The 27,323-nt window shown below is 41.3% G+C and overlaps 1 protein-coding gene across 1 annotated transcript in view; it reads left to right on the top strand.

Annotated features, from left to right (window-relative positions):
• LOC310798121 (NLR family CARD domain-containing protein 3-like) overlaps positions 1–27,113 on the top strand; it is a gene marked incomplete at both ends in the record, with an annotated part of 221,013 nt that extends 193,900 nt beyond the window's left edge. Inside the window, 2 exons of the mRNA XM_083660610.1 lie at positions 26,223–26,396; positions 27,107–27,113. Of these exons, the coding sequence (XP_083516736.1) occupies positions 26,223–26,396; positions 27,107–27,113 (181 nt within the window). The remainder of the gene's footprint in view (positions 1–26,222; positions 26,397–27,106) is intronic.
• Between the last annotated feature and the right edge of the window lie 210 nt (positions 27,114–27,323).

Genomic DNA, 27,323 nt, shown 5'->3' on the forward strand with positions numbered 1-27,323 from the left:
AAATAAATCCAAAACCAACAAGTTAATTATTTAAATTTCTACTTCAATGTAGAACAGTCATTTCTTACACATGAGATTACTTTTAGCATTTTAGTCATAAATATTATTGAAAGATATTCCATATTCCAGACTGAAATGCTATAACAGAAGAGTATTGCCCAGAATGACATGAACATTTGGACACTTATTCAGCGGGTATATTGCATGTTGCGTTCAAGTGCACTGTAAAATTTTTTTTTTTTTTTTTTGCAATTCCATCGCGGGCCACACAGGGGGCGCCCGCGGGCCGCATACGGCCCGCGGGCCGTATGTTGCCCATGTATGATCTAACGCGTCCACCAGTCATTTGAATGCAAAGCAACGTTCTGCACCAACATAAATGGGTTCACGCATCCAATGCAGGATTATTCCCCCTTTATCAATTCAAAATATGCAGGAATTCAATAAAAATATGTATGAATCCTGCAATCCCATGCCCAAATTCAGGCCCTGCATAACACATTTGGTGACAGGCCTAGCCTTGTCAAACGCTCCCGTTCAGCAGCCACCACGGTCTGCCTCTCAGGAGTTGGATCATAGTTGGGAACTACGACGCATTCGTGCGTTCTGGTGCTCCCAGTATCACAGATAGGCCGTCCTCCTGAACCTGTGTTAGGAGATGTGAAATCACGGGGACAGGAGGGAAGACATACAGGAGGGACTTGGGCCAGGGCTGATGGGAGAACGCGTCTACCCCTAGAGGGGGTTTGTCTCATGTGTTCAGGGAGAACCACAGAGGACATTGCACATTTTCTTTGCTTGCAAAGAGGTCCACCTCTGCCCTGCTCCTTGCACTAGATCAGGTAGCAACTTCCATTCTCCTGGACGAGGACCACCACGGCTTGATTTTCCACCCCTGGAATAAAAAGAGCTTTGATGGATAGCAGATGTGTTTGTGCTTGTCCCTTGCTATTTCCAGGAGTGTGGCGGAGTGTGTCTCCCCCTGGCGGTTGATGTACGCCGCTGCGGTTGTGCTGTCTGTTCTGACCATCAACATATAATAGATGGACTGAGGACCTGGTCCCGTTCAGTGAAGCCGCTGCATGTTAGATCGCCGCTCTGGCGGCTGTATCCAGTATAGGTCACAAGGCCCGCCTCCCCATGTTAGTGGATGGGGAAATGGACAAACTAAACAATCACAGTACACGTTAGATAATCTTTTCCCAAAGGTGGTTTGTATCGTTTTAGATAGTTCTTCTCATGCTAATGCCTGTGCAAGTGGTCATTTTTCTGATCAGTTTGTTTTTAATTAGTAAAAAGGGATGATTGACAGCTGTGGCAGCCAGTCTCAAGCTGTCATCTGGAGAGGCTCTTCACCTTATAGATCTAGTTTACATAGAGAAGACACTGCTTGGTAAAACAGAAGGAAGACACTGCTTGATCTGTCTACCAGACTGTATATCGATGGACATTGCTTTGAGAAAGGTGCGCAAGGAAGTAACGTTGGTTGGGGACAAGTAAATTCAGAAAATATGTGTTTTATGAGTTACTCCAGCTACGTTATCAGTTATTTTAATACACAATGTTTTTTTTTTTTTTTTTTTTATACTTATATTTTTATTTCGTTTTTTTATACACAGACAAGTAAACAAGGTAAAATAAAGTAAAGGGAGAGGGGGGAGAGGTAAGGGAGGGGGGTTGTACAATGGAAATTACAAACATGTGGTTTATCGTTCACAGGTATGCAGTGGCAACACAACACATAACACTCAGAACATGGTTATACAGTTATAGTGTGATCAAGAGGAGGGTCTACAGTAGCATATTGGTATAGTGTCTGTCTTTATCAAAAAAGGCACGTGCAATGTCCCAGTGGCCCTACATGCCCCTGTCAAAGTCGAGGAACAAGTTAGACGCTCTTTCCATGCTTAGAAGATCAAGATAGTCTTTAAACCATTTACACCAATACACAATGGTTTTAACGGACGAAGGCTAGCGTTAGCTGCTTGTGTTTTACCCAGCTGTTTTTTTGTCGGCTTAATATTACTCAGTAGCGGCTGGTGCATTTTTGTCCAGGGAGGGCTATACCAAATACAGGCCTGGACAATGGGGTTGAAATCAATATGATAATCATAAGGATTATTCTCAATATATCATATGTTTCACGTATGCAAAATCAGTGTTCATATTATTGAACTGAATGGTGATGTCAAACAAACCTTAGTAGTTGTATAGGATACTTACCCCACCAGGCAGTGAGAGAAACGCCAAAATCGAGGGGGCGGAGTTTAGGGCACCTACGTCATCAAAGGGGCGTGGCTTCTTTTTTGTGAAAAGTCATTTTTTCACTACTTCCTCAAAGGGCACCTCTGTATTTCGCCCTGTGTAAATCATTTTCTTGTGAAAAGTGTTTTTTTCAGTACTTCTGCAAAGGGCACTTCTGTTTTTTAAATCACTTTTCTTGGAAAAAGCTTTATTCCACTTGTTCTCCAAAGGGCACTTCTGCATTTCCTCCATATCAGCTAGACCATCTTGTGGGTGTTGCAATGTTGTGCGCATCACACAGACAGCCTGACAGCGTGTATAAAGCCACCGGGTCAGCCAGAACAAAGTTTTGATCTCGGCCAAAATGCATTTTGGCCCATTTTAGGAACTACTAAACTAATATTTTGTTAACAGCGGCGACCATTTTCACAATCTCAATCAATCTCTGACGCACCCATAGAAACCCAGGCTTCCCCTGCCAGCCCATCCCACCCCATCCCCCACGTTTTACTTGTCTATTACCACGGCCGGTGTTCTGTCGATTTCACAATCGATTTCACAATCACCTCCGTTATAAATATAAACTTGTTTGTTTTTTGACCGTCAAGCGGGTGTTCCCGGCAACAAGTAACACCCCCTGAAAGCTACGAATAGCGGCGAGATCAGGGGGGGCGTTCCCGGCAGCACGTAACGCCCCCTTGAAAGCTATGATTAGCAGCGAGTGAACACACAGTTTTTTCCTCCCATACCCCCGTATATCCTTTGCGTGCCTGTCAAGGCCATCTTATACCAATGTATCCAGCATTCAAATATTCCATAATTGCATGTTGTACATGCAAATATTCCATAATTGCATGTTGTGTAGGCTATCTTAGCTAGTATAGCCTACTAATGTATAGCCTACTAATGTATTCCCAAGGCTATTCTGTAGATTCCCTACGCGCAACACACACACACACACACACACACACACACACACACACACCCACCCACTCACACACACACACACACAGACATATTTACAGTCAGCCACAAACACACGCACCCACAAATTCACAGGTAAACATGACACACTTCATCATTCATGTGTGATATTATGTATTTTCCCATGTTTTTCCCACTCCGGATCCAATTGTGATGTGACATCAACATGATGTTTTTTTTGATAGGCTATAAGCCTATTAAGCTTTGAATTAAATATGATCAATACAGACTATGCTGTATGACTATGTCGTTTAACCGTCTCTCAAACAGACCAGAGTTTCCCAGCATACACTAATGTGTTTCAACATTGTGTTTTTGGAGATTACTTATATGTTACGCGATATTAGTTATCTACAATGTTATGTGATGACTACTAGAGTTTGTACCCATGCGAACTACATTGCTTTACGTTGTAAAATGTTGGCACCATAGGTGACATGAGTTAACATGTTCTAAATGCAGTTCTCTGCCTGAAATGCTACTAATCAAATGGCTTGTTACAATCCTATGTAGGCTGTAAGACGAACAACCCCTTCTCTTGTGACACCCCAGACCCCGGATATCCGCGACCTACGGGTATTATTTCAAAATATGGATTGAATATGAATCTTGGAACGTGAACAAACATCTTAACAACCCAACAAAACCCATTGTTTTTATTTTACGTATTTTATATGATTATTTTAATAGTAACTAACTAGTCCTCCACACAGAATTGGTTAATTTACTGTGAGACTTTATCTTTCTCACTACACTTTCCAAACGTTAACACACATCAAACACAACAACTCTTTCTCACTACACTTTCCAAATGTTAACACACATCAAACACAACAACTCTTTCCCACTACACTTTTCAAACATTAACACACGTCAAACACAACAACTCTTTCTTACTACACTTTCCAAACATTAACACACATCAAACACAACAACTCTTTCTCACTACACTTTCCAAATGTTAACACACATCAAACACAACAACTCTTTCCCACTACACTTTCCAAACGTTAACACACGTCAAACACAACAACTCTTTCTCACTACACTTTCCAAACATTAACACATGTCAAACACAACAACTCTTTCTCACTACACTTTCCAAACATTAACACACATCAAACACAACAACTCTTTCTTACTACACTTTCCAAACATTAACACACATCAAACACAACAACTCTTTCCCACTACACTTTCCAAACATTAACACACATCAAACACAACAACTCTTTCTCACTACACTTTCCAAATGTTAACACACATCAAACACAACAACTCTTTCTTACTACACTTTCCAAACGTTAACACACATCAAACACAACAACTCTTTCCCACTACACTTTTCAAACATTAACACACGTCAAACACAACAACTCTTTCTTACTACACTTTCCAAACATTAACACACATCAAACACAACAACTCTTTCTCACTACACTTTCCAAATGTTAACAAACATCAAACACAACAACTCTTTCCCACTACACTTTCCAAACATTAACACACATCAAACACAACAACTCTTTCCCACTACACTTTCCAAACATTAACACACATCAAACACAGCAACTCTTTCCCACTACACTTTCCAAACATTAACACACATCAAACACAACAACTCTTTCCCACTACACTTTCCAAACATTAGGCGTTTCTAAGATGTGGGGTCAATATCAATCTAGAATCTAGATTGATTTGATTCATTAATTTGGCGTTCTCTCATGCAAAATATCCAACATCCAATATCCAGAAGTAGTGATTACTACACAGAAGTAACTTTAGTTCCACCATTTGCTATTTGCTTCAAACATAATTTGGATCAGTTGTAACTTTGACCATTTCTAACAATTTCTAGACAGTGAATTTACACAAGCACTTGAGTGAAATTCATAGTACCTATAGGGACTGTGATTGAATGAACGCAGATTGTCAGATTTGTATACCAAACCCTTATCCTGGTGCCTGCAAGGGTCGGCTGTACCACTAATGTCAGCCACTATGTGTAAATGTGTTACAATATTGGGCTGGTTTCATAGACCTGGCCCAAAAGTACATACATACATGTTAGTTAGTCATAATAGTCAAACATGGTTTTTCATGTTCTGACTTGCTGAAATGTGTGCTGCATATATACATGTTAGTTACACATAATAGTCAAACAGGGGTTTTCATGTTCTGACGTGCTGTAATGTTTTACACGTCACGTAAAACAGTTTTTAAAACAGTTAATTGGCCTACACAATGTGTAATTTCAGGTTATTGTAAGTTATTGCATAGTTGCAATCTTTCATACTTGCATACTTACAAGTGGGTTGTTTTTAATGGCATGTGATTTGCGGTTCTAATTACCCAATGTGTAATTTCAGGTGATTGTAAGTGTGTCATACATACAAGCCTTCATATCAGTTGGCTGTGTCAATGATTTTCTGTACCTCTTGGTGCGTCATCATTGTCTTTGTCAGGCTTAGAAGCAATGTCTAAACAGTAAACAGTTTATGACAAGTGGTGGCAGCATGCTATGCTACTACACAAGACGTGTTATGGTACATAAATAATATGTAGCGTGTAATAATCTGTAGAACTCTGTCAGAGTTCTACTCTGTCATTATTTTTACATTTGACTTTGAGAACTATGATGAACTGTTAGTCAGTACTCTGTACTGATGTACAAAAGTAACAAGATTGAGGTTGTGAAATCTTCAACCGGAATAAAAAACTGGATATAATATAACTGAATCAGTTAGGCCAAACTATTATCAGTCAGGTCGGTAATGACCGGGGGAAATTATATGAGTATTGTCCATTGTGTGTATGATACAACTTTGTTTATCATTCTGCCCCCTCACACTATACAGTCTGTATTTAACTCAACTGTACCTGCCCCTTGACCACGGAGGGGAAGAAAGGATATTGTCAAGGATAGTGTCATAAGCTGATAGCAAGGTGTGATGATCACAAGCATTGTCATAAATATTGTGGTAAATTAAATTGGTAAATTGGTTAAGCAAAGCAAGTAATGCTTTTGCAATGTAGATTTAGCTATATATTAGCTATTAACTATACATATTAAAGTATAGATGTTTGTTTTGCCCACCTTATTTGGTTGCCTTATCAAAACAAATGTACAGCATGTTAAAGTTTTAAATAAAGTCAAGTCAAGTCAAATCCAACAGGTCTTAATGTCAATTAATTTAGCTTTAATGTCAATTAATTTAGCTTTAACATGTTTTTTGAAACACACACACACACCCACACATTGACCCCTCTCATATATACGTAACTGCCTATAACTGTACATATATTCCTTTCACACACACACTTTTCAAAATAGACACTCTTTCATATTGTGATTCATAGTGATTCTTGTTTGTTTTATGTGATCCCGGTTTTTAAGCAAACCGGATCCAGTTTCCTTGTATGTGTACATCCTGTACAAGGCACATCCTGTACAAGGTACATACTACATTGGACTCAATGATTCACAGATGTATCAAACAAATGTATGTTTTACTGATACAAATGACCAAATTACCACAAATTCAACATGTAATGCCATTTTCTCAATAATTTTGGTCAAAACATTTGGTGTGACCCAGATCAGTCCTTGTAACGAGGACCTTGTTATCACTGGTGTATAGCCAGACTTGGCACATCTGGGTTGTCTTAGGTCAGTCCTTGTAATGAGGACCTTGTTATCACTGGCGTATAGCCAGACTTGGCACATTGGATGTGGCCCAAGATCAGACATTGTAATGAGGATTATATTTTTTTTTATCAAAAATAATACAGACAATATATATATATATATATATATATATATATATATATATATAGTAAATATAATTGTTAATTATTATTCAAAGTATTGTTAGTTGTTAATTATTATTCAAAACCTGAAAATACTGTAAATACTGTAAATAAACTAAACTAAAACTAAAACTTGCTAAGTTGTACTGTGTGTTAATTTAATGTGTTTTGAAACACATACCCACACATAAAATCTCAAGTGAGATTTATGAGAAAGAAAAAAAGAGAACATGTGTAAAACGCTTTGAGCTGCATTTTATGTATGAAAGGTGCTATACAAGTAAAAGTGTATTATTATAAACAACCTATTTTGTGCTGGTCTCTATCAAACTTTAACTTTAAAAGTACACTTTGCTTGGAAAACAACTCTTCTCGAGCAGTTTGTGTAATTGTAATTGCATTTGCCAACACTGTCCCACAATCAAACCTCTGAAAAATCCCTGTCTCCCCCTAACCCTAAACCCTAAAACCTAAACCCTAAACCCTAACCCCAGCGTGGTGGAGACCATTGACATATATATATTAATGGCACCATGGTGCTCATTGACTTTAACACAGTAAAATGAAGCTAACTTCCGGATATTGTTTCATTTCGTTTGATGGGTTGAATGAATTAAATTGAATGAAATGCGGCCCCCAGCGGGTGCCGGGGGAGTTTCCGAATTTGCACTGTCTCCCTTATCGCCGTAATGCATTATGGGTAGTCAGATACTACCGGTACTTTGCCTAATGTAGCGGCTAACGCTACTTACTTTGCATTACAGTAAAACGACACTGAATGATCAAATTGATTTAACTTGATTTTTGATCTAACCCCGGCGCTGGTTAGCTGTTTATAACGTGACTATATTTATAACGTTATAACGTACTCTGGTTTCTGGCTGAATCCAATGGTCTGAATACAGAGTTAAATCTGAATACGTTAAATGGTCCACCATGTTATGGACGTTAGATGTATGGTAGCTATATAGTGATGTGTGTCTACTAACATAAGATAACATATGATAATTTGCTCAACTATTACTTGGTACCTGATGCCTTGCGGTGTTCTTACTGTTCTTACTGTTCTTATTATCCGATGTTTGTCGTCAATTTTACTCGAAATGGGGGAGGGCCCGTTGACAGAAGAGACCCGTTGGCTGAGGGGGGAGGAGTTTGTGTGAATAAGTAGCGCGACCCTATACGATTTCTGCACGTTACTAAGCATGGCATGCATGGAAGGACACGTATGTAACTATGAAAAAGGCCACATGCATGGCTTCTACGTTAGGAAGCCGAATAGCGTCATTAGGTGGTCACGGTAATGCAATTGTCTTTAGAACACACCCCGAAGGCGGGGCCAGCAATGGTTCAAACATATAAACCCTTGTCAACTCAGCACTAAGCACTCTTCCAAATCTGCGGCTACAGGGCGCTCTCGTTTTATTCAAACTTTTTTCTACAGCTCTCCGGGAAACTCCTACTCCTCCATCGGTCTCTTAGAGCGCAACGCTACTCCATATTATATTTTCGCGATGACGGCTGTTAACACAGGTATGTGCGACTCGGAACGGCACCAGACTGGTGGATTTAAACTAGGCTCTGTGGGTCTGTACCGGTCGGAAGAAATCAGACTAGACACAAGCATGCAGAAGAACGCCGGCAGCAATCAGAACCTTCTGGATGTGCCGTCGAATCTTCTGGATCAGATGACCCCAGCCTACGGTGACCGAGATGCATGGGCGCCATTCCCCGGTCATGTAGAGCGGCAGCTCATGGCTGCTCCACAATTCAATCAACCAAGGATAGACGCCGCGTCGCTCGTGGCTATGCGTGCTCTTATTTCTCGATGTATAAGATCTGCTGCCTGGAAACAAGCCCGTGCCCTATGTAACGGTTGTGTAATCGAACACCCGTCCCAGATCCAACATTCATGTGTGTATGCGTTTGATGAAAATATATATGGATTGTACACAAAAGAAATCTATGACTCAGTTTTCAGGCCTCCACTACGATTTGCTCTACGCCGGCTCGTGTGTTTGATCAGCTCTGTGCCCCACCCTCATGAAAAATTGCTCGGCGCTGCAGAAGCCATTATGGCAGACCTCTACCAATGTCCAAATACAGTCGAGTGGCGTTGTGACGAATTTGACCCTGATGGCTCTAAGCATGAAGAATTCCTTAAAGAGTGTTTTCATATCTGGTGTGCTCCACCCACTCACCTCGAGTGTCGACGTGTTGACTTCTAGTCCTATAAACCGAACGATCGTTGGGTAAAGTTGAAACTGATTTTTTCTTTGATGATGTGGTGTTTTTTCTCTATTATTGTACACTTTTTTCTTTTCGTCAAGTAGGGCGTGTTTTATAAAAAACTAGACTATCAACTATTATACACGCCTCTAATGATCATACTTTTAGAAATCATGTCCAGTTTGTAAGATATAATGTATCTGAATGGGATGAGAAAGTGTTATTGTGTCATAGAAGAGACGTGTCTGTTCACAAAGTGTTGAGCTCATTTTTAACGAGTGATGATAATGTATTCAGTTTAGGACATTTAATTGTGTTAGTGGTATTTCTTAATGATGTGTGTAGCTTAAACAATAAACGTTTAATAGATGAAGTATTACTGTATTTGTGCGATAATCATTTAAGTGTGTGTATACAATATTTGAGTATGATTGATAAGAAAAAATGTCTATGTGTAACCGATAATGAAAATAAATGTATGATGATGTTTGTATTATACTTTCTTTTCTCTTTTTTTTCTTTCTCATACATCTCACTTGAGATTTTATGTGTGGGTATGTGTTTCAAAACACATTAAATTAACACACAGTACAACTTAGCAAGTTTTAGTTTTAGTTTAGTTTATTTACAGTATTTACAGTATTTTCAGGTTTTGAATAATAATTAACAACTAACAATACTTTGAATAATAATTAACAATTATATTTACTATATATATATATATATATATATATATATATATATATATTGTCTGTATTATTTTTGATAAAAAAAATATAATCCTCATTACAATGTCTGATCTTGGGCCACATCCAATGTGCCAAGTCTGGCTATACGCCAGTGATAACAAGGTCCTCGTTACAAGGACTGATCTGGGTCACACCAAATGTTTTGACCAAAATTATTGAGAAAATGGCATTACATGTTGAATTTGTGGTAATTTGGTCATTTGTATCAGTAAAACATACATTTGTTTGATACATCTGTGAATCATTGAGTCCAATGTAGTATGTACCTTGTACAGGATGTGCCTTGTACAGGATGTACACATACAAGGAAACTGGATCCGGTTTGCTTAAAAACCGGGATCACATAAAACAAACAAGAATCACTATGAATCACAATATGAAAGAGTGTCTATTTTGAAAAGTGTGTGTGTGAAAGGAATATATGTACAGTTATAGGCAGTTACGTATATATGAGAGGGGTCAATGTGTGGGTGTGTGTGTGTGTTTCAAAAAACATGTTAAAGCTAAATTAATTGACATTAAAGCTAAATTAATTGACATTAAGACCTGTTGGATTTGACTTGACTTGACTTTATTTAAAACTTTAACATGCTGTACATTTGTTTTGATAAGGCAACCAAATAAGGTGGGCAAAACAATCATCTATACTTTAATATGTATAGTTAATAGCTAATATATAGCTAAATCTACATTGCAAAAGCATTACTTGCTTTGCTTAACCAATTTACCAATTTAATTTACCACAATATTTATGACAATGCTTGTGATCATCACACCTTGCTATCAGCTTATGACACTATCCTTGACAATATCCTTTCTTCCCCTCCGTGGTCAAGGGGCAGGTACAGTTGAGTTAAATACAGACTGTATAGTGTGAGGGGGCAGAATGATAAACAAAGTTGTATCATACACACAATGGACAATACTCATATAATTTCCCCCGGTCATTACCGACCTGACTGATAATAGTTTGGCCTAACTGATTCAGTTATATTATATCCAGTTTTTTATTCCGGTTGAAGATTTCACAACCTCAATCTTGTTACTTTTGTACATCAGTACAGAGTACTGACTAACAGTTCATCATAGTTCTCAAAGTCAAATGTAAAAATAATGACAGAGTAGAACTCTGACAGAGTTCTACAGATTATTACACGCTACATATTATTTATGTACCATAACACGTCTTGTGTAGTAGCATAGCATGCTGCCACCACTTGTCATAAACTGTTTACTGTTTAGACATTGCTTCTAAGCCTGACAAAGACAATGATGACGCACCAAGAGGTACAGAAAATCATTGACACAGCCAACTGATATGAAGGCTTGTATGTATGACACACTTACAATCACCTGAAATTACACATTGGGTAATTAGAACCGCAAATCACATGCCATTAAAAACAACCCACTTGTAAGTATGCAAGTATGAAAGATTGCAACTATGCAATAACTTACAATAACCTGAAATTACACATTGTGTAGGCCAATTAACTGTTTTAAAAACTGTTTTACGTGACGTGTAAAACATTTCAGCACGTCAGAACATGAAAACCCCTGTTTGACTATTATGTGTAACTAACATGTATATATGCAGCACACATTTCAGCAAGTCAGAACATGAAAAACCATGTTTGACTATTATGACTAACTAACATGTATGTATGTACTTTTGGGCCAGGTCTATGAAACCAGCCCAATATTGTAACACATTTACACATAGTGGCTGACATTAGTGGTACAGCCGACCCTTGCAGGCACCAGGATAAGGGTTTGGTATACAAATCTGACAATCTGCGTTCATTCAATCACAGTCCCTATAGGTACTATGAATTTCACTCAAGTGCTTGTGTAAATTCACTGTCTAGAAATTGTTAGAAATGGTCAAAGTTACAACTGATCCAAATTATGTTTGAAGCAAATAGCAAATGGTGGAACTAAAGTTACTTCTGTGTAGTAATCACTACTTCTGGATATTGGATGTTGGATATTTTGCATGAGAGAACGCCAAATTAATGAATCAAATCAATCTAGATTCTAGATTGATATTGACCCCACATCTTAGAAACGCCTAATGTTTGGAAAGTGTAGTGGGAAAGAGTTGTTGTGTTTGATGTGTGTTAATGTTTGGAAAGTGTAGTGGGAAAGAGTTGCTGTGTTTGATGTGTGTTAATGTTTGGAAAGTGTAGTGGGAAAGAGTTGTTGTGTTTGATGTGTGTTAATGTTTGGAAAGTGTAGTGGGAAAGAGTTGTTGTGTTTGATGTGTGTTAACATTTGGAAAGTGTAGTGAGAAAGAGTTGTTGTGTTTGATGTGTGTTAATGTTTGGAAAGTGTAGTAAGAAAGAGTTGTTGTGTTTGACGTGTGTTAATGTTTGAAAAGTGTAGTGGGAAAGAGTTGTTGTGTTTGATGTGTGTTAACGTTTGGAAAGTGTAGTAAGAAAGAGTTGTTGTGTTTGATGTGTGTTAACATTTGGAAAGTGTAGTGAGAAAGAGTTGTTGTGTTTGATGTGTGTTAATGTTTGGAAAGTGTAGTGGGAAAGAGTTGTTGTGTTTGATGTGTGTTAATGTTTGGAAAGTGTAGTAAGAAAGAGTTGTTGTGTTTGATGTGTGTTAATGTTTGGAAAGTGTAGTGAGAAAGAGTTGTTGTGTTTGACATGTGTTAATGTTTGGAAAGTGTAGTGAGAAAGAGTTGTTGTGTTTGACGTGTGTTAACGTTTGGAAAGTGTAGTGGGAAAGAGTTGTTGTGTTTGATGTGTGTTAACATTTGGAAAGTGTAGTGAGAAAGAGTTGTTGTGTTTGATGTGTGTTAATGTTTGGAAAGTGTAGTAAGAAAGAGTTGTTGTGTTTGACGTGTGTTAATGTTTGAAAAGTGTAGTGGGAAAGAGTTGTTGTGTTTGATGTGTGTTAACGTTTGGAAAGTGTAGTAAGAAAGAGTTGTTGTGTTTGACATGTGTTAATGTTTGAAAAGTGTAGTGGGAAAGAGTTGTTGTGTTTGATGTGTGTTAACATTTGGAAAGTGTAGTGAGAAAGAGTTGTTGTGTTTGATGTGTGTTAATGTTTGGAAAGTGTAGTAAGAAAGAGTTGTTGTGTTTGACGTGTGTTAATGTTTGAAAAGTGTAGTGGGAAAGAGTTGTTGTGTTTGATGTGTGTTAACGTTTGGAAAGTGTAGTAAGAAAGAGTTGTTGTGTTTGACATGTGTTAATGTTTGAAAAGTGTAGTGGGAAAGAGTTGTTGTGTTTGATGTGTGTTAACGTTTGGAAAGTGTAGTGGGAAAGAGTTGTTGTGTTTGACATGTGTTAATGTTTGGAAAGTGTAGTGAGAAAGAGTTGTTGTGTTTGACATGTGTTAATGTTTGAAAAGTGTAGTGGGAAAGAGTTGTTGTGTTTGATGTGTGTTAACGTTTGGAAAGTGTAGTGAGAAAGAGTTGTTGTGTTTGATGTGTGTTAACGTTTGGAAAGTGTAGTGAGAAAGATAAAGTCTCACAGTAAATTAACCAATTCTGTGTGGAGGACTAGTTAGTTACTATTAAAATAATCATATAAAATACGTAAAATAAAAACAATGGGTTTTGTTGGGTTGTTAAGATGTTTGTTCACGTTCCAAGATTCATATTCAATCCATATTTTGAAATAATACCCGTAGGTCGCGGATATCCGGGGTCTGGGGTGTCACAAGAGAAGGGGTTGTTCGTCTTACAGCCTACATAGGATTGTAACAAACCATTTGATTAGTAGCATTTCAGGCAGAGAACTGCATTTAGAACATGTTAACTCATGTCACCTATGGTGCCAACATTTTACAACGTAAAGCAATGTAGTTCGCATGGGTACAAACTCTAGTAGTCATCACATAACATTGTAGATAACTAATATCGCGTAGCATATAAGTAATCTCCAAAAACACAATGTTGAAACACATTAGTGTATGCTGGGAAACTCTGGTCTGTTTGAGAGACGGTTAAACGACATAGTCATACAGCATAGTCTGTATTGATCATATTTAATTCAAAGCTTAATAGGCTTATAGCCTATCAAAAAAAACATCATGTTGATGTCACATCACAATTGGATCCGGAGTGGGAAAAACATGGGAAAATACATAATATCACACATGAATGATGAAGTGTGTCATGTTTACCTGTGAATTTGTGGGTGCGTGTGTTTGTGGCTGACTGTAAATATGTCTGTGTGTGTGTGTGTGTGTGAGTGGGTGTGTGTGTGTGTGTGTGTGTGTGTGTGTGTGTGTGTGTGTGTGTTGCGCGTAGGGAATCTACAGAATAGCCTTGGGAATACATTAGTAGGCTATACATTAGTAGGCTATACTAGCTAAGATAGCCTACACAACATGCAATTATGGAATATTTGCATGTACAACATGCAATTATGGAATATTTGAATGGTGGATACATTGGTATAAGATGGCCTTGACAGACACGCAAAAGGATATAAGTGGGGCATGGGAGGAAAAAACTGTGTGTGTTCACTCGCAGCTATTCATAGCTTTCAAAGGGGCGTTACGTGCTGCCGGGAACGCCCCCTGATCTCCCCGCTATTCGTAGCTTTCAAGGGGTGTTACTTGTTGTCGGGAACACCCGCTTGACGGTCAAAAACAAACAAGTTTATATTTATAACTGAGGTGATTGTGAAATCGATTGTGAAATCGACAGAACACCGGCCGTGGTAATAGACAAATAAAACGTGGGGGATGGGGTGGGATGGGCTGGCATTGGAAGCCTGGGTTTCTATGGGTGCGTCAGAGATTGATTGAGATTGTGAAAATGGTCGCCGCTGTTAACAAAATATTAGTTTAGTAGTTCCTAAAATGGGCCAAAATGCATTTTGGCCGAGATCAAAACTTTGTTCTGGCTGACCCGGTGGCTTTATACACGCTGTCAGGCTGTCTGTGTGATGCGCACAACATTGCAACACCCACAAGATGGTCTAGCTGATATGGAGGAAATGCAGAAGTGCCCTTTGGAGAACTACTGAAATAAAGCTTTTTCCAAGAAAAGTGATTTAAAAAACAGAAGTGCCCTTTGCAGAAGTACTGAAAAAAACACTTTTCACAAGAAAATGATTTACACAGGGCGAAATACAGAGGTGCCCTTTGAGGAAGTAGTGAAAAAATGACTTTTCACAAAAAAGAAGCCACGCCCCTTTGATGACGTAGGTGCCCTAAACTCCGCCCCCTCGATTTTGGCGTTTCTCTCACTGCCTGGTGGGGTAAGTATCCTATACAACTACTAACCTTACATTTTGAAATAATATTCCTGCCATACCTCATTTGATCAGTTTTTAAGTAACATTTGCTTGTCATCATCAATTTAGACAGCAGAAATGTCACTATTAAAATAACTTCATATCATCACGATGATTCTACTGAAAGACAACAAACAATAATAGGCTATTGAATTATCATCCACTCCAGCCCTAAATCAAGCAAGTAGTAACGGACGTTAACCTACTAGTAGCCTACCTTCTGAATCATATGGGCAACAGATTAGTAGGCATATCAATCACGGAGCAGATTACAGAAATAGACAGTAACCTGGTCAGCAGCCCTCTGATCTCTACATCAAACTTCCCTTTAGCATCCATATTTACTTGAAAAGCACATGGCATAAACACTTTGGAAGAAGGACTTGCCACAGCATGTGAATGAGTTACATTACATTACCTATGAGGAAAGCACGTTCGTGCATGCAAATAGAGTCCGTCAAGAATGCATTGCCATCGCTCTACTCGGCCCCACCTCCACCTGGTCGCTAGATACCAGCGCCCCAAATCCCTTTGTTTTCAGAGCGAACAGCGCATGTGCAATTTACACAGATCCCCGGACGGCGTTCGTGGCAGAAAGTAGTTGACCCAAAACAGTACACATGTAGATCATTATGAATCTACATATTTATTGCAGATTATATAGGCTATCTAATATTCACCTCGCTCATAAAAAAGAAATATATATATATATATATATATATATATACATATATATATATATTCTATACGTTTTATTTCCCCCTCCTTTATGTGCGTAGGTGGGGCGGCGCCCTGGCGCCTTCTAGTGGCCGGCCGCCACTGATATTACTATAATCTAACAACCGATAACGATAACTGGAATAACACAACACATATTTTCAGAACTTACCAGGTTGTCCAACTGCCTGCGTATGCCAGGAAATGTGTTTTATAACGTTACAACTCCCGGGTATAAAATGAGGCCTACACAATACCAGCCATTAGCTAATAGCTAACGGTTTAGCCTGTCGCAAACAGACACTAGGTTTTATTTGGGGTGAAGCACGAGGAGATTATTTAGCCTATATTATGGATATCTCTGGGAAGTACTTTTATTATAGGGATGTTCGCAAGCTCCTCTCCTCATAGCTGTTGTATAAGGATTAGGGATGTCAACGGTTAACCGTTAATCGATTAACCGTCGCTAACGTTGTTGTTCGGTTATTGCTGTCGGTCTATCAGTTAATATTATTATTATTATTTTTTTTTTTTTTTGGACACGTTTTTTGAGTTTCCTTGCAGATTTTGCACAGTGTTTTGCATCATGCAACTATTTCGTTCAAATTTTGTTCAATTGTTGGCAGCAAATCGAAATAGGCTATATTTTGTTTAAGTTTTTATGCTGCAAAAGACAGTAGGCCTAATGTGAAAAAATCAAAAGAAATAACAGATTGTTGTTGTTGTAATGTTTACATAAACAGGAAATAAAGCTCTCAAAAATATATTTCCTTGTCATCCATATAAGAGCCAGAATGATTTTGGAATGATTACCTGATCAAAATGTGGCAATAAACTTATAAATTTCCGCAAAGCCAACAAAAAATAAAGGCATAATTCTAACACAAAAAGCATTAACATTTCAGCATCTAAATAGACATGCCTTGTTTGGGCATGAGCTCATTGAGTAAATAGACAAAAATAAATAAAATAAATAAATAATAATATTAAAAAATTATGAATTAACCGATAGGTTAATCGATTATTAGCGTCGGTTAATCGAAAGTGAAATTAACCGAAAATTGACATCCCTAATAAGGATACAGAAGAGACAGGCAGCTGGATAACGTTAGTTAGAAAAATGACCCGACTGAGAGCCAGCACTGTGCTGCCCAGTCAGTAAACGTAAGTTACAACGTAGCCAAAGTTTCAGTTCGATTTCACCTGTTAAACCAATATTTGTTACAAAATGAATTAAATCACATCGTTAATCAAATGCTACGGAAACATTAGCTAATCAACAGAGCTGCAAAGATCAGTTCATCGGATAATAATTTCGCCCTGTGACGGTTTGTGCCAGAGAGCACCCCGGAGTCTGGCTGGTAGGAGCAATATCCGACAACGAAATTCTGATATCCATACAGGCGTTATTTTGATAAACTGACCTCGTAGTGGGAATCTACATGGTTACTTTTGACCAGAGAAAAAATATTAGAACTTAAAGTGTCATATTTACAGAGCTAGAGAGGATTGACTACACAACGCACTGTGCGCAAATCTAGAAACAGCAGCTCTACATAAGAAAGTATAGAGGAGGGGAGGGGGGGGCTACTGTGCAGACTCTGGTTCTCTGATCTGAGAAGATTTTGGCTTCAATAGACTATACAGGGAGGAGATAGGCACGCTTTCTCCATTCATATATCTCAATGGTTCTGACCAGCACGTGATAACCTGACAGCTGGGGGGCAAAGTGCTTCCAGGACATTTATGTGCAGGGAGGGGGGTGTGTGTCCCCCCCCCCCCCCCCCCCATCTGGAGAGGGAAGCATGTGTGAACACTGTCACTGTGACATCACTCTCCCCAGAGGGACTCCCTCTGATAGTCTGTTGGGGGTCCCCCAAAACTCCAGACCTGGGAGAATAGAGAGGGGGGTCTTAGAACACCCCTCTTGTGCCGTATTGAGTCTACTTTCATTTGATTGAACCAGCGCTGTATCCTTCTCATGTGAAGGAGACCCAGCGCCACCACAACGTGACTCGATGCCATTGTCCCCAGTAAGTGCATCACAGTGAGGTCTGTCACTGTGGCTCCTGGGGTGAATTGATGGAGGAGGGAGAGTAGGACTTCCGCCCTTTCTGAGGATAATCTCCCTCTCATGACCCTGGAGTCGAGGTTTATCCCCAGATAGGTCACTGTCTGACTGGAGAGGGGAGAGCTCGTCTTCCAATTTATGGCAAAACCCAGTGATTGGAGGAGCTCTACTGTCTCCATCGTATGCAACAAGGCAGTCTGTTCTCTTGACTCGTCCAGTAGAATCAGGTCATCCAGATAGTGGAGGACCCTGATATCTCTCCTTCATAGAGGGGCTAAGGCTAGCATGCACTTGGTAAAGGTTTGAGGGGCTAGCGCGTAACCGAAGGAGAGACGGTTGTATTGATAGGCTACCCCCTGAGAGGAGAAGCACAGGTATTTGTGGTGTGCCTGGCAGATTGGAATATGGAAAAATGCATCCGCCAGGTCTATTGTCACAAACCAATCGTGTTGTTTTCTGCACGACATCAGATGTCTGACTGTCAGCATGCGGAACTGACACTTTATTATGAAATTGTTGAAATATGACAGATCCAGAATCGGTCGAACACCACCTGACCTCTTGGTTGTGAGGAAGTAACAGGAATAGAAAGCGCTCTGTACTTCCCTCAGGGGAACTCGAGAGATCGTCTCTTTTAACACATTCACTGCCAGCCGTTTTTTTTTTACTGTAGGTAGGTTCTGCCAGAGGGTTTTTTTGAGGATTCTGGCTCATCTTTCAAGACCCGAGGATTCTTTTCTGCTAAGATTTTGTGAACACACAATATCTCAAAACAACTAATAGAATGTGTGCTTTCTCTGTCTAAAAGAGTTAGTTTGTAGAGTTAGTAGTTATGTAAGCATTAGCAGTTGAATACAGCATGGTTTCAGCGTCAGAAAAATTATTCTGAGATAAACGGCTTTTTGTGAAATTCGATAGAACAGTCACTTTAACCATTCATTTTTGGCGTCAGACATCTAAACAATAGTTTTGAACAGTAATTTCCTCCATAACAGCAGGAAACCCCCCTCTGCTTCCAACTCCTCCCTCCGTGGGCGTTCTCCTCCACCCTCCTTGGCTCTGCGGCGGGTCTGTGACAAACGAGTTGCTGCTTTGCTGCTGCTGCCTGGCAGTCTGCATGGGGCTCGCTGGATGGGTTTCGCTGGTTTCTTGGCGGTCCGGTTGAGAGCTCTGATGAAGCTCTTGTGATTCTGGGCTTATTTATGCTGCGTGTTTCAAAGTGTGCATCCAATCTATTCTTGGAACCCCCCACCGTTGCCACCGCTGTGCATCAGCGCGAAAGTGAAAGCGTTTTCGCCATCCATTTTACTGTATGAGAACGGCTTCCTCCTCGCGCTTTTCCCTCCAGTTTTGGCTCGCCTCTCCTACTGTGGAGAGACATGTCGCCACTCAGTGGGTCGGTAAAATAGATTATACACATTCAATACCTCCAATTCTGGTATAGGAGACGTAAAAGGGTTAGATCAACGTCCCACCGTCAAAAAAACAAAATCGATTTTTTTGACGTAAAAACACGTCATTGGCAGTGAACGGTTGGATTCTGTTTGACGTAAAAACACGTCATTGGCAGTGAACGTGTTAATAGAAGATCTTGCAATTCTGTCTCCAGAGCCAACTTTCCATCTGGGAAAAATACTTTCCAACTGGCCCTTGAATGGGAGAGCGTTGTTTTGAATTGCAGAGTTTAACCTGTTGTCATTGTGTTCCAAAGCCATTTCTGGCCCTGGGAGATGTCTCTTCACAGCAGGCTGTACTTTGTATGGGTCTGTATGTTTCATTTGTTTCAACAGCAGCTTTCAATCCACCGTGCTGCTGCTGTGTGCGCGGGGGCCACTATGAAAGAGAGTGAGAGCGTTATCTCTTGTAGGATTGCTCTGTCTCTCCTCTGGTATTGTTCTAAAGCAATCTATTTGACGGCATTGTGGAAGTCACCAAGCTTTGACACACACACACACACATACACACACACGCACACTTACACATACACACACACACACATACATACATACACACATACACACACACACACACACACACACACACACACACACACACACACAGCTTTGTGATGTTGTATTAAAGGCGCGAGCCCCTTTCACAGCTTTATTACGGGAAACGTTTTATTTAATTGTTTTCCTGTTTTAGACTCAAAAAGTGTTTTAGACAAACTAGCTTTCTGAACGGCACCAGCCCCATCTGGAGAATTGGGCTTTGGAGCCGAAGCCGTTAATGTTTGTACACTATTAAAAAACACATGACACTTTATCTCTGATATCTTTGTTTTAAGAGGGAGGGGGTTTATAGTGTTTTTATTACCAGGCGGGTGATATTAGGCTTTATATCAAACTCCACTGCTATCTGATATTTGAGCTGCTTGGCTGATGGTGAGGACCGGGGAGAAGGAGATGGGATAGGGGGGACACTGAGCTGCTCCATCCTCTTCATCTGAGCAGGCCTCAGCGGGACTGGAGCTGGAGCTGCAGAGGAGGAAGAAGCCCTCTTCTTCCCCCGGGCGCACCTCCTTCTTGAGGGCGATGGCACCGGTCTTCCTCCCTCTCTCTCCATGGCGGTGAGGTGGAGCTCATCCCGAGCCGCCTGTGTGGACGGGCCAAATAAGCCGGCTGGGGTTATCGGCCCTTCCAGCAGCGTTTGGTGCTGTTGTGGCAGGATGGAGCTCTCGAGTCAAATGTTCCTCTGGATCTGAGTTGTCCAAGCCATGGTGCAGGAGGAAGTTACTGTTGACGCCTGGGCCAGCTGCATGATAGCCGTAAGAGATGCCACCAGCTCTCTCACCACCTGGGCCGGGACCTCGCTGCTCCAGTCTTGCAGCAGTGAATCGGCGGAGGAGGCCAGGACGATTATGTTGTTCTGGGCAGCTCGAGTTTGAGTGGCGCTCTTGTGTGCTTTATATCTGAGAGCCGTAGGAAAACAGCGTCTCTCTCCAGCGGCGGGGTGGGTTTTCTTTGTCGTAGAAGGAGGCGCCAGGCAGGAGCACGGGGACCAGGCTGTCTTCAAGTGGAGGATCAGAGGGGAAGCCTCGGTCTGTCTCCCCCTCCACCTGCGTCATGTCCTCCCACCGCATAGCGGGACCTCTCGTGGTGCCCGGCCGGGCAAAGGTGCAGTGTTTCAGCTCATGCAGGCTGGGCAGGGCGGGCCAGAGAGGAGGAGAGCTGCCCTCGGCGTGCGCTGCTCCCGGGGTGGGAAGCTCCAGACCCAATCAGCGAGCTGCCGTGGAAACCAGGCCAGGAAGGTCGAGCCGCTACCCCGCTGCTGCTGGACGAGGGACGGCAGGCGGAGGAGGCAGAGGGCGACTGGGCGGCGTCGAAGGGTGGGGCGGCCACATCAGCGACGGCCGCCCAGTGGAGAGTGGTTCCCATCCTGGAAAAGAACTCCACTCTGCTCACAAGCTCAGCGTGTGGAAGCTCTCTGCAATGCAGGCAGGCGAAGTCAGAGGATGACAAACCCATCCTCCAGGTTCATGTAGGTGGCTTGTAAGAGGCACTCATGGGCAAACACAGATGCTAGGCCTGAAGCCAGAGTTCGGGCGCTTCGGCCTGGCACCCGCGCCGCCCGGAGCTGCTGTTCTTCTCAGTAGTCATCTTGCTGCTGAAGAAATGTTGGGAGCAGATCGATGTGCGCGCCTGCCTTATATACCCCACATGCTGCCCTCAAGGGGAGTGATGTGCAAGGGGGCGTGGCCATGGTTGGTGACACCAAGTAGAAAATATCTTTAGTCATCGCTGACGCGAGGGATTACTATCCTATAGAGACACTGCAAAACACATCATCATTCAGAAGCCACGCCCAAGACGGGGGAAAATACAAGGAAGCCTGACGACTACAGCTGGCAAAACAAACCGCGGCTAACCGGGGTGAACGGAGGAACTCTCATCAGATATAAATAGTTTTGCGGGGTTTTACAGGGATTCGGACAGTTTTCTTTTTAGATAATGTCAAAAGATTATTTCAGTACACTTCCTCCAACGGAGAGGGAAAGGTACATCGAGAAAATGAACTCAGTTGGCCTGGAGCAGTGTCCCTTTTCATTGCCCAAACAACGCTGGATAAACGATCCCACACAGTGGCCTGAAGTGAAATACTATGACATGAGCTTTTAGGCATGTTTAAATTAATGAAAATAACGCTGGTGTAACATCAGACAGATGGCATCAGATGCGCTGGCGTTCTCCTACAGTATGTCACGTAGTTGCACACAAAGATCATATATATGGAAGATGAACACTCCAACTTACTTCCTTGACAGCTAAATCCACATTTTCTTCTCGTGAATGATCAATGGCTTCCTTGTTTTGCTCGGGAGTACAAAAAATAATAATAACAATTGAGCAAAGGAACTTGCATCTATCAGAAGTGACAACTAATCGATCCATTGCAACACCAGTGCACAGCAATCCTGCCATTTTGGCCTGGAGGAGACACCTCTGATTGGCTGCCACGGTTCTGTGCTGTTGTCCCATTGGCCAAAAGCAGCGCTGTCAAAAGCAAATGTGTCAACTCTTACCTCTTACCTTCAACACTCTTTCGGCCTCCCTCCACCTCCCCCAAGTGTTTGGTTTAGCATGTGTCAATGTAAACAGTAGCTACTACATCAAATCAAATCAAATCAACTTGTATTTCTATAGCACCTTTGATACATAAAATGCAATTCAAAGTGCTTAACAGTAAAAAGAAGTAGAGTAAAAGACAATAAAAACAGAAAATACAATAAAAACAGTAAAAATACAATAAAAACAATACAGCAAAGTAATGAAATTATACAACAGTGGTGCATAGAGGAAAAGCAAAATTAAAATATGAAGGAGGAGGAAGTCAAGGGAATGCAAGGCTAAAATATGTTTTCTTTTAAAAGTGTGTTTGGTTTGTGATGCTCTCAGATGCTCTGGCAGGCTATTCCAGAGGAGAGGACCATAGACACTCAATGCTGCCTCTCCCTACTGCTTAGTCCTCACCCAGGGAACAACTAACAGGCCAGTGCCAGAAGATCTGAGGGGTCTAGAGGATCTGAGGGGTCTAGAGGATCTGAGGGGTCTAGAGGATCTGAGGGGTCTAGAGGATCTGAGGGGTCTAGAGCATCTGAGGGGTCTAGAGGATCTGAGGGGTCTAGAGGATCTGAGGGGTCTAGAGGATCTGAGGGGTCTAGAGGATCTGAGGGGTCTAGAGGATCTGAGGGGTCTAGAGGATCTGAGGGGTCTAGAGGATCGGAGGGGTCTAGAGGATCTGAGGGGTCTAGAGGATCTGAGGGGTCTAGAGGATCTGAGGGGTCTAGAGGATCTGAGGGGTCCAGAGGATCTGAGGGGTCTAGAGGATCTGAGGGGTCCAGAGGATCTGAGGGGTCCAGAGGATCTGAGGGGTCTAGAGCAGAGGTTCTCAAATGTTTTTCAGCCAAGGACCCCTTACAAGATAGAAAATATACCGCGGACCCCCTCATTCTGATTTGTGATTTTGGGCTAAGCTTAATTGTTTCCACGGTAACGTGCTTGACTTTTAATTTGATAGGTTTGTTATTAGAATGTAATCCATGAACCATTTTAGATTTAAAGCATAAACTATTTTCGTTGAACTATGAAGATTTTGCAAAAAAAAAAAATATATATTTTTTTTTTATTACATTACATTTACATTACGTCATTTAGCAGACGCTTTTGTTTTGTCCAAAGCGACTTACAATATCACAATTTGTCAACAGTCCAGAAAACCACTATGCAACACAATAAATGACAGCCAAGATATTTTGATAGACTAGCACCATGTAGGAAGTAGTTTGAGAAGGAATAAGTAACATGTAGCATTTTCTTTTTAATTATTAATTTTTTTTTTTTTTTTTTTTTACTTGAAAACTTTTCGCGGACCCCCTGGTAAAGTGCCACGGACCCCTGGGGGTCCGCGGACCCCCATTTGAGAACCACTGGTCTAGAGGATCTGAGGGGTCTAGAGGATCGGAGGGGTCTAGAGGATCGGAGGGGTCTAGAGGATCTGAGGGGTCTAGAGCATCTGAGGGGTCTAGAGCATCTGAGGGGTCTAGAGGATCTGAGGGGTCTAGAGCATCTGAGGGGTCTAGAGCATCTGAGGGGTCTAGAGGATCGGAGGGGTCTAGAGGATCTGAGGGGTCTAGAGCATCTGAGGGGTCTAGAGCATCTGAGGGGTCTAGAGGATCTGAGGGGTCTAGAGCATCTGAGGGGTCTAGAGGATCTGAGGGGTCTAGAGGATATGAGGGGTCTAGATGATCATAGGATACAAGTGTAACCGAGGTGAATCAGTGTTGATTCCTCGTGAGTCCAGTGTGGTAGGGAGTGGATTGGTTAAACTCACTCCCCAGTATAAAGGCATGTTAATCAGCTCCACCCAGGGAGCTAGCTCTCTTGATGGAGTGGTTAGTGCCTTTGACTCCCAAGCCGAAGGTCGGCGGTTCATATCCACCCCTGGGCAAGCCCTTAACATGGGTTGCTGCAAGTACCACCTACACCAGGGGTGGGCAATTATTTTTCATGGGGGGCCACATGAGAAACCCAGATTGTTGCTGGGGGCCGAACAAATATTGTCATGCCGTAACTGAGGAACTTTGATGATAGAGAGGACCACAAAAAAATGTCCTCGCTACCAGAGCGCCAGATTTTGCTGAGTGTTGGGGGCCAAACGGCGCCGGCGCAAATTTTTTGGGGGCTTCTGAAGTCAGGTTTAGAGGAATACCTCATTTTAAATGAACAGTTGTGATGTCATTATTCAGTCTTAAACACCAATATTTGATCCTTTTCTCACTCACTCCTATATCATTAACTTTTTTGACCACCTGCCAATATGGCTGCTATATTTTAAAGTTACCAGCCAATTAGAATTTCCACTAGCCAAAATGTTTTTCTTTAAATAAACCAGAATATGAGTGTGTTAATTTAAGCATAAGTATCAGTAAGTGGCCCGGGATTCTCAAAGCCTGTGTTGAGGGTCACACGAACAAAAATGCACTCTTGAAGCTAAATAAATCCAAAACCAACAAGTTAATTATTTCCATTTTTACTTCAATGTAGAACAGTAATTTCTTACACATTAGATTACTTTTAGCCTTTTAGTCATAAAGATTATTGAAAGATATTCCATACCAGACTGAAATGTTATAACAGAAGTGGAGTATTGGCCAGAATGACATGAACATTTGGACACTTATTCAGCGGGTACCTTGCATGTTGCATTCAGGTGCACTGTAATTTTTTTTTTTTTTTTTTTTTTGCAATTCCAGTGCGGGCCACACAGGGGGCGCTCGCGGGCAGCATGCGGCCCGCGGGCCGCCTTTTGCCCAGGTCTGACCTACACAATGCTGTTACACAAGCATATCCGACAGGTACTCAGGCGCAAGGCTGTTGAGTGATTTAAAAACCAATCCCCCCCCAATGGGGGGTGGGGGTGTGTGTGTGAGAGAAACAATAATACTAGTGTGTTTAAAATGAGATATTCCTCTAAATATGGCTAAAAAAGATCCAAACATGCAAAAGGGAAGAGGCCCACTGAGAATGGTCCGCCCCCTCTGAAATGAGAGGGTGACTCCACCCCCTGGGTGATATGTATAATTAAGATGTGTTGATATCTGTTATGTACCTTGTTATTTATTATTTATTGTATTGTTGTTTTGTTTGTGCTGGCAACCTGCCCTGGGACTGCAGATGGAAAATAGTAATTTGCTATAATCTGGTGCAAAGCATATTTTCTCTCTGACATCAATGTTATCTCTGCACATGGTCCCTGACAAATAAACTAAAGTAAAACTAATCAGAACGTGGTCCAGAGTCCCCACGGTCATGATGCGCTGCATGTCCGGGTTGCTCCAGATGAATGATTTTTGGTTTTTCAAAGACAGAAAAGTAGATTTTATGCAATCATTTGGAAGCGGCAACTACATTTATTTAGAAGAAGAGGATGTTAGGCGTCGGATAGCGTCTTCACTTCAAGTTTCTGCTGTGGTTAAAGTGTTTAAATGTGATTAAAACAACTGTTATTATGATTATTACAATTATTATAACTAGGATTATTATCATTGTAATTATCATCATCATCATCATAGGTATATTCATTCAGCATAAAGTTATTGGTATGCTTGTTCTCAGCTCTGTTTTGATAATAACTGATTCTACATTAAATCTGTCATCACAGACTCGTTGACTGTAGACTCACAAAGACTGACTGTGAAATCGTGGCCTCAGCTCTGAAGTCCAACCCCTCCCATCTGACAGAGCTGAACCTGAGTGGGAACACGCTGACAGATTCAGCAGTGGAGCTGCTGTCTGCTGGACTGCTGAGTCCACACTGTCGACTGGAGACTCTGAGGTCAGACATGCTGTCAGTTCTTTGTTCATTAATAGATGTTATCTGAATATCATGCTGACATTTAATTTAAAGAACACAGGAGCTGGAGATGAGCACCCAGATACTTCAGGTGAGGTGCAGACTGTCTGAAGAAGGTGTCACGTGAAAAGATGGAGAACTGCACACTCTGTTATGCTTCTATATTTAAATCAAGTTGTGACCTGATGAAAACACACTGTGCCTTCATCAAGGTCACAAAAAGTGTAGACTTTACAGCCTAACTTAAGAGATAAATAAGGTTCAGCTGGTGCAACAGTTACCCTGGTCTCAATGAGGACTTGGAGCTCTCATCATACTTATAGCCATGGCCTTAGTCCTAACATGTAGCCATTGGTTCTCTCTCCTTTGATTCCCAATGCTCTTTCCTCAAAAACACTGTATTGCTCATGTGGTTTCGTCATTGGTTTTACTGTATTTTTATTGTTTTATTGCATCTGTAGTGATGCTGTCATTTGGTTGACTTGCTACATTTTAATGTTAGTTTTCTGGATTTCTCTGTGTGTCATCACACGCTGAAGAAGGTGCAAGCCGACACGTGTTGGTGTATTTTAATGATTCAAGCCCATTAAATTTAAGCCTTTTACATTTTCAAACCTCCTTGAGTGCCTGCCATTTTTATGCCCTTTTGGTTATGAGTCTTCCTCTCCATTTGATTCATTTTCCTTTCCAAGAGTTTGAGGGACTCAAAACAATATTTTCTCTCCCCCGGATGGCTCATAGGGCTCTATCTTCCCAACGGCGGTAATTTTGCATTAGCGACCGTTTTGCGCTGGAATAGCGCCGCGCAAAGCCTTAATTGTGGGCGTGTCGGCCCGCTGCGCTTCACGTCATCTCGCCGCACATCTCCGTATAGGCGTGTTTATGCCCAAAAGCATTGTGGAGGTGTGG

The sequence above is a fragment of the Poromitra crassiceps genome (genome assembly GCF_964638095.1).
Source record: "Poromitra crassiceps genome assembly, chromosome: 2".
Classification (NCBI taxonomy): Eukaryota; Metazoa; Chordata; class Actinopteri; order Beryciformes; family Melamphaidae; genus Poromitra; species Poromitra crassiceps.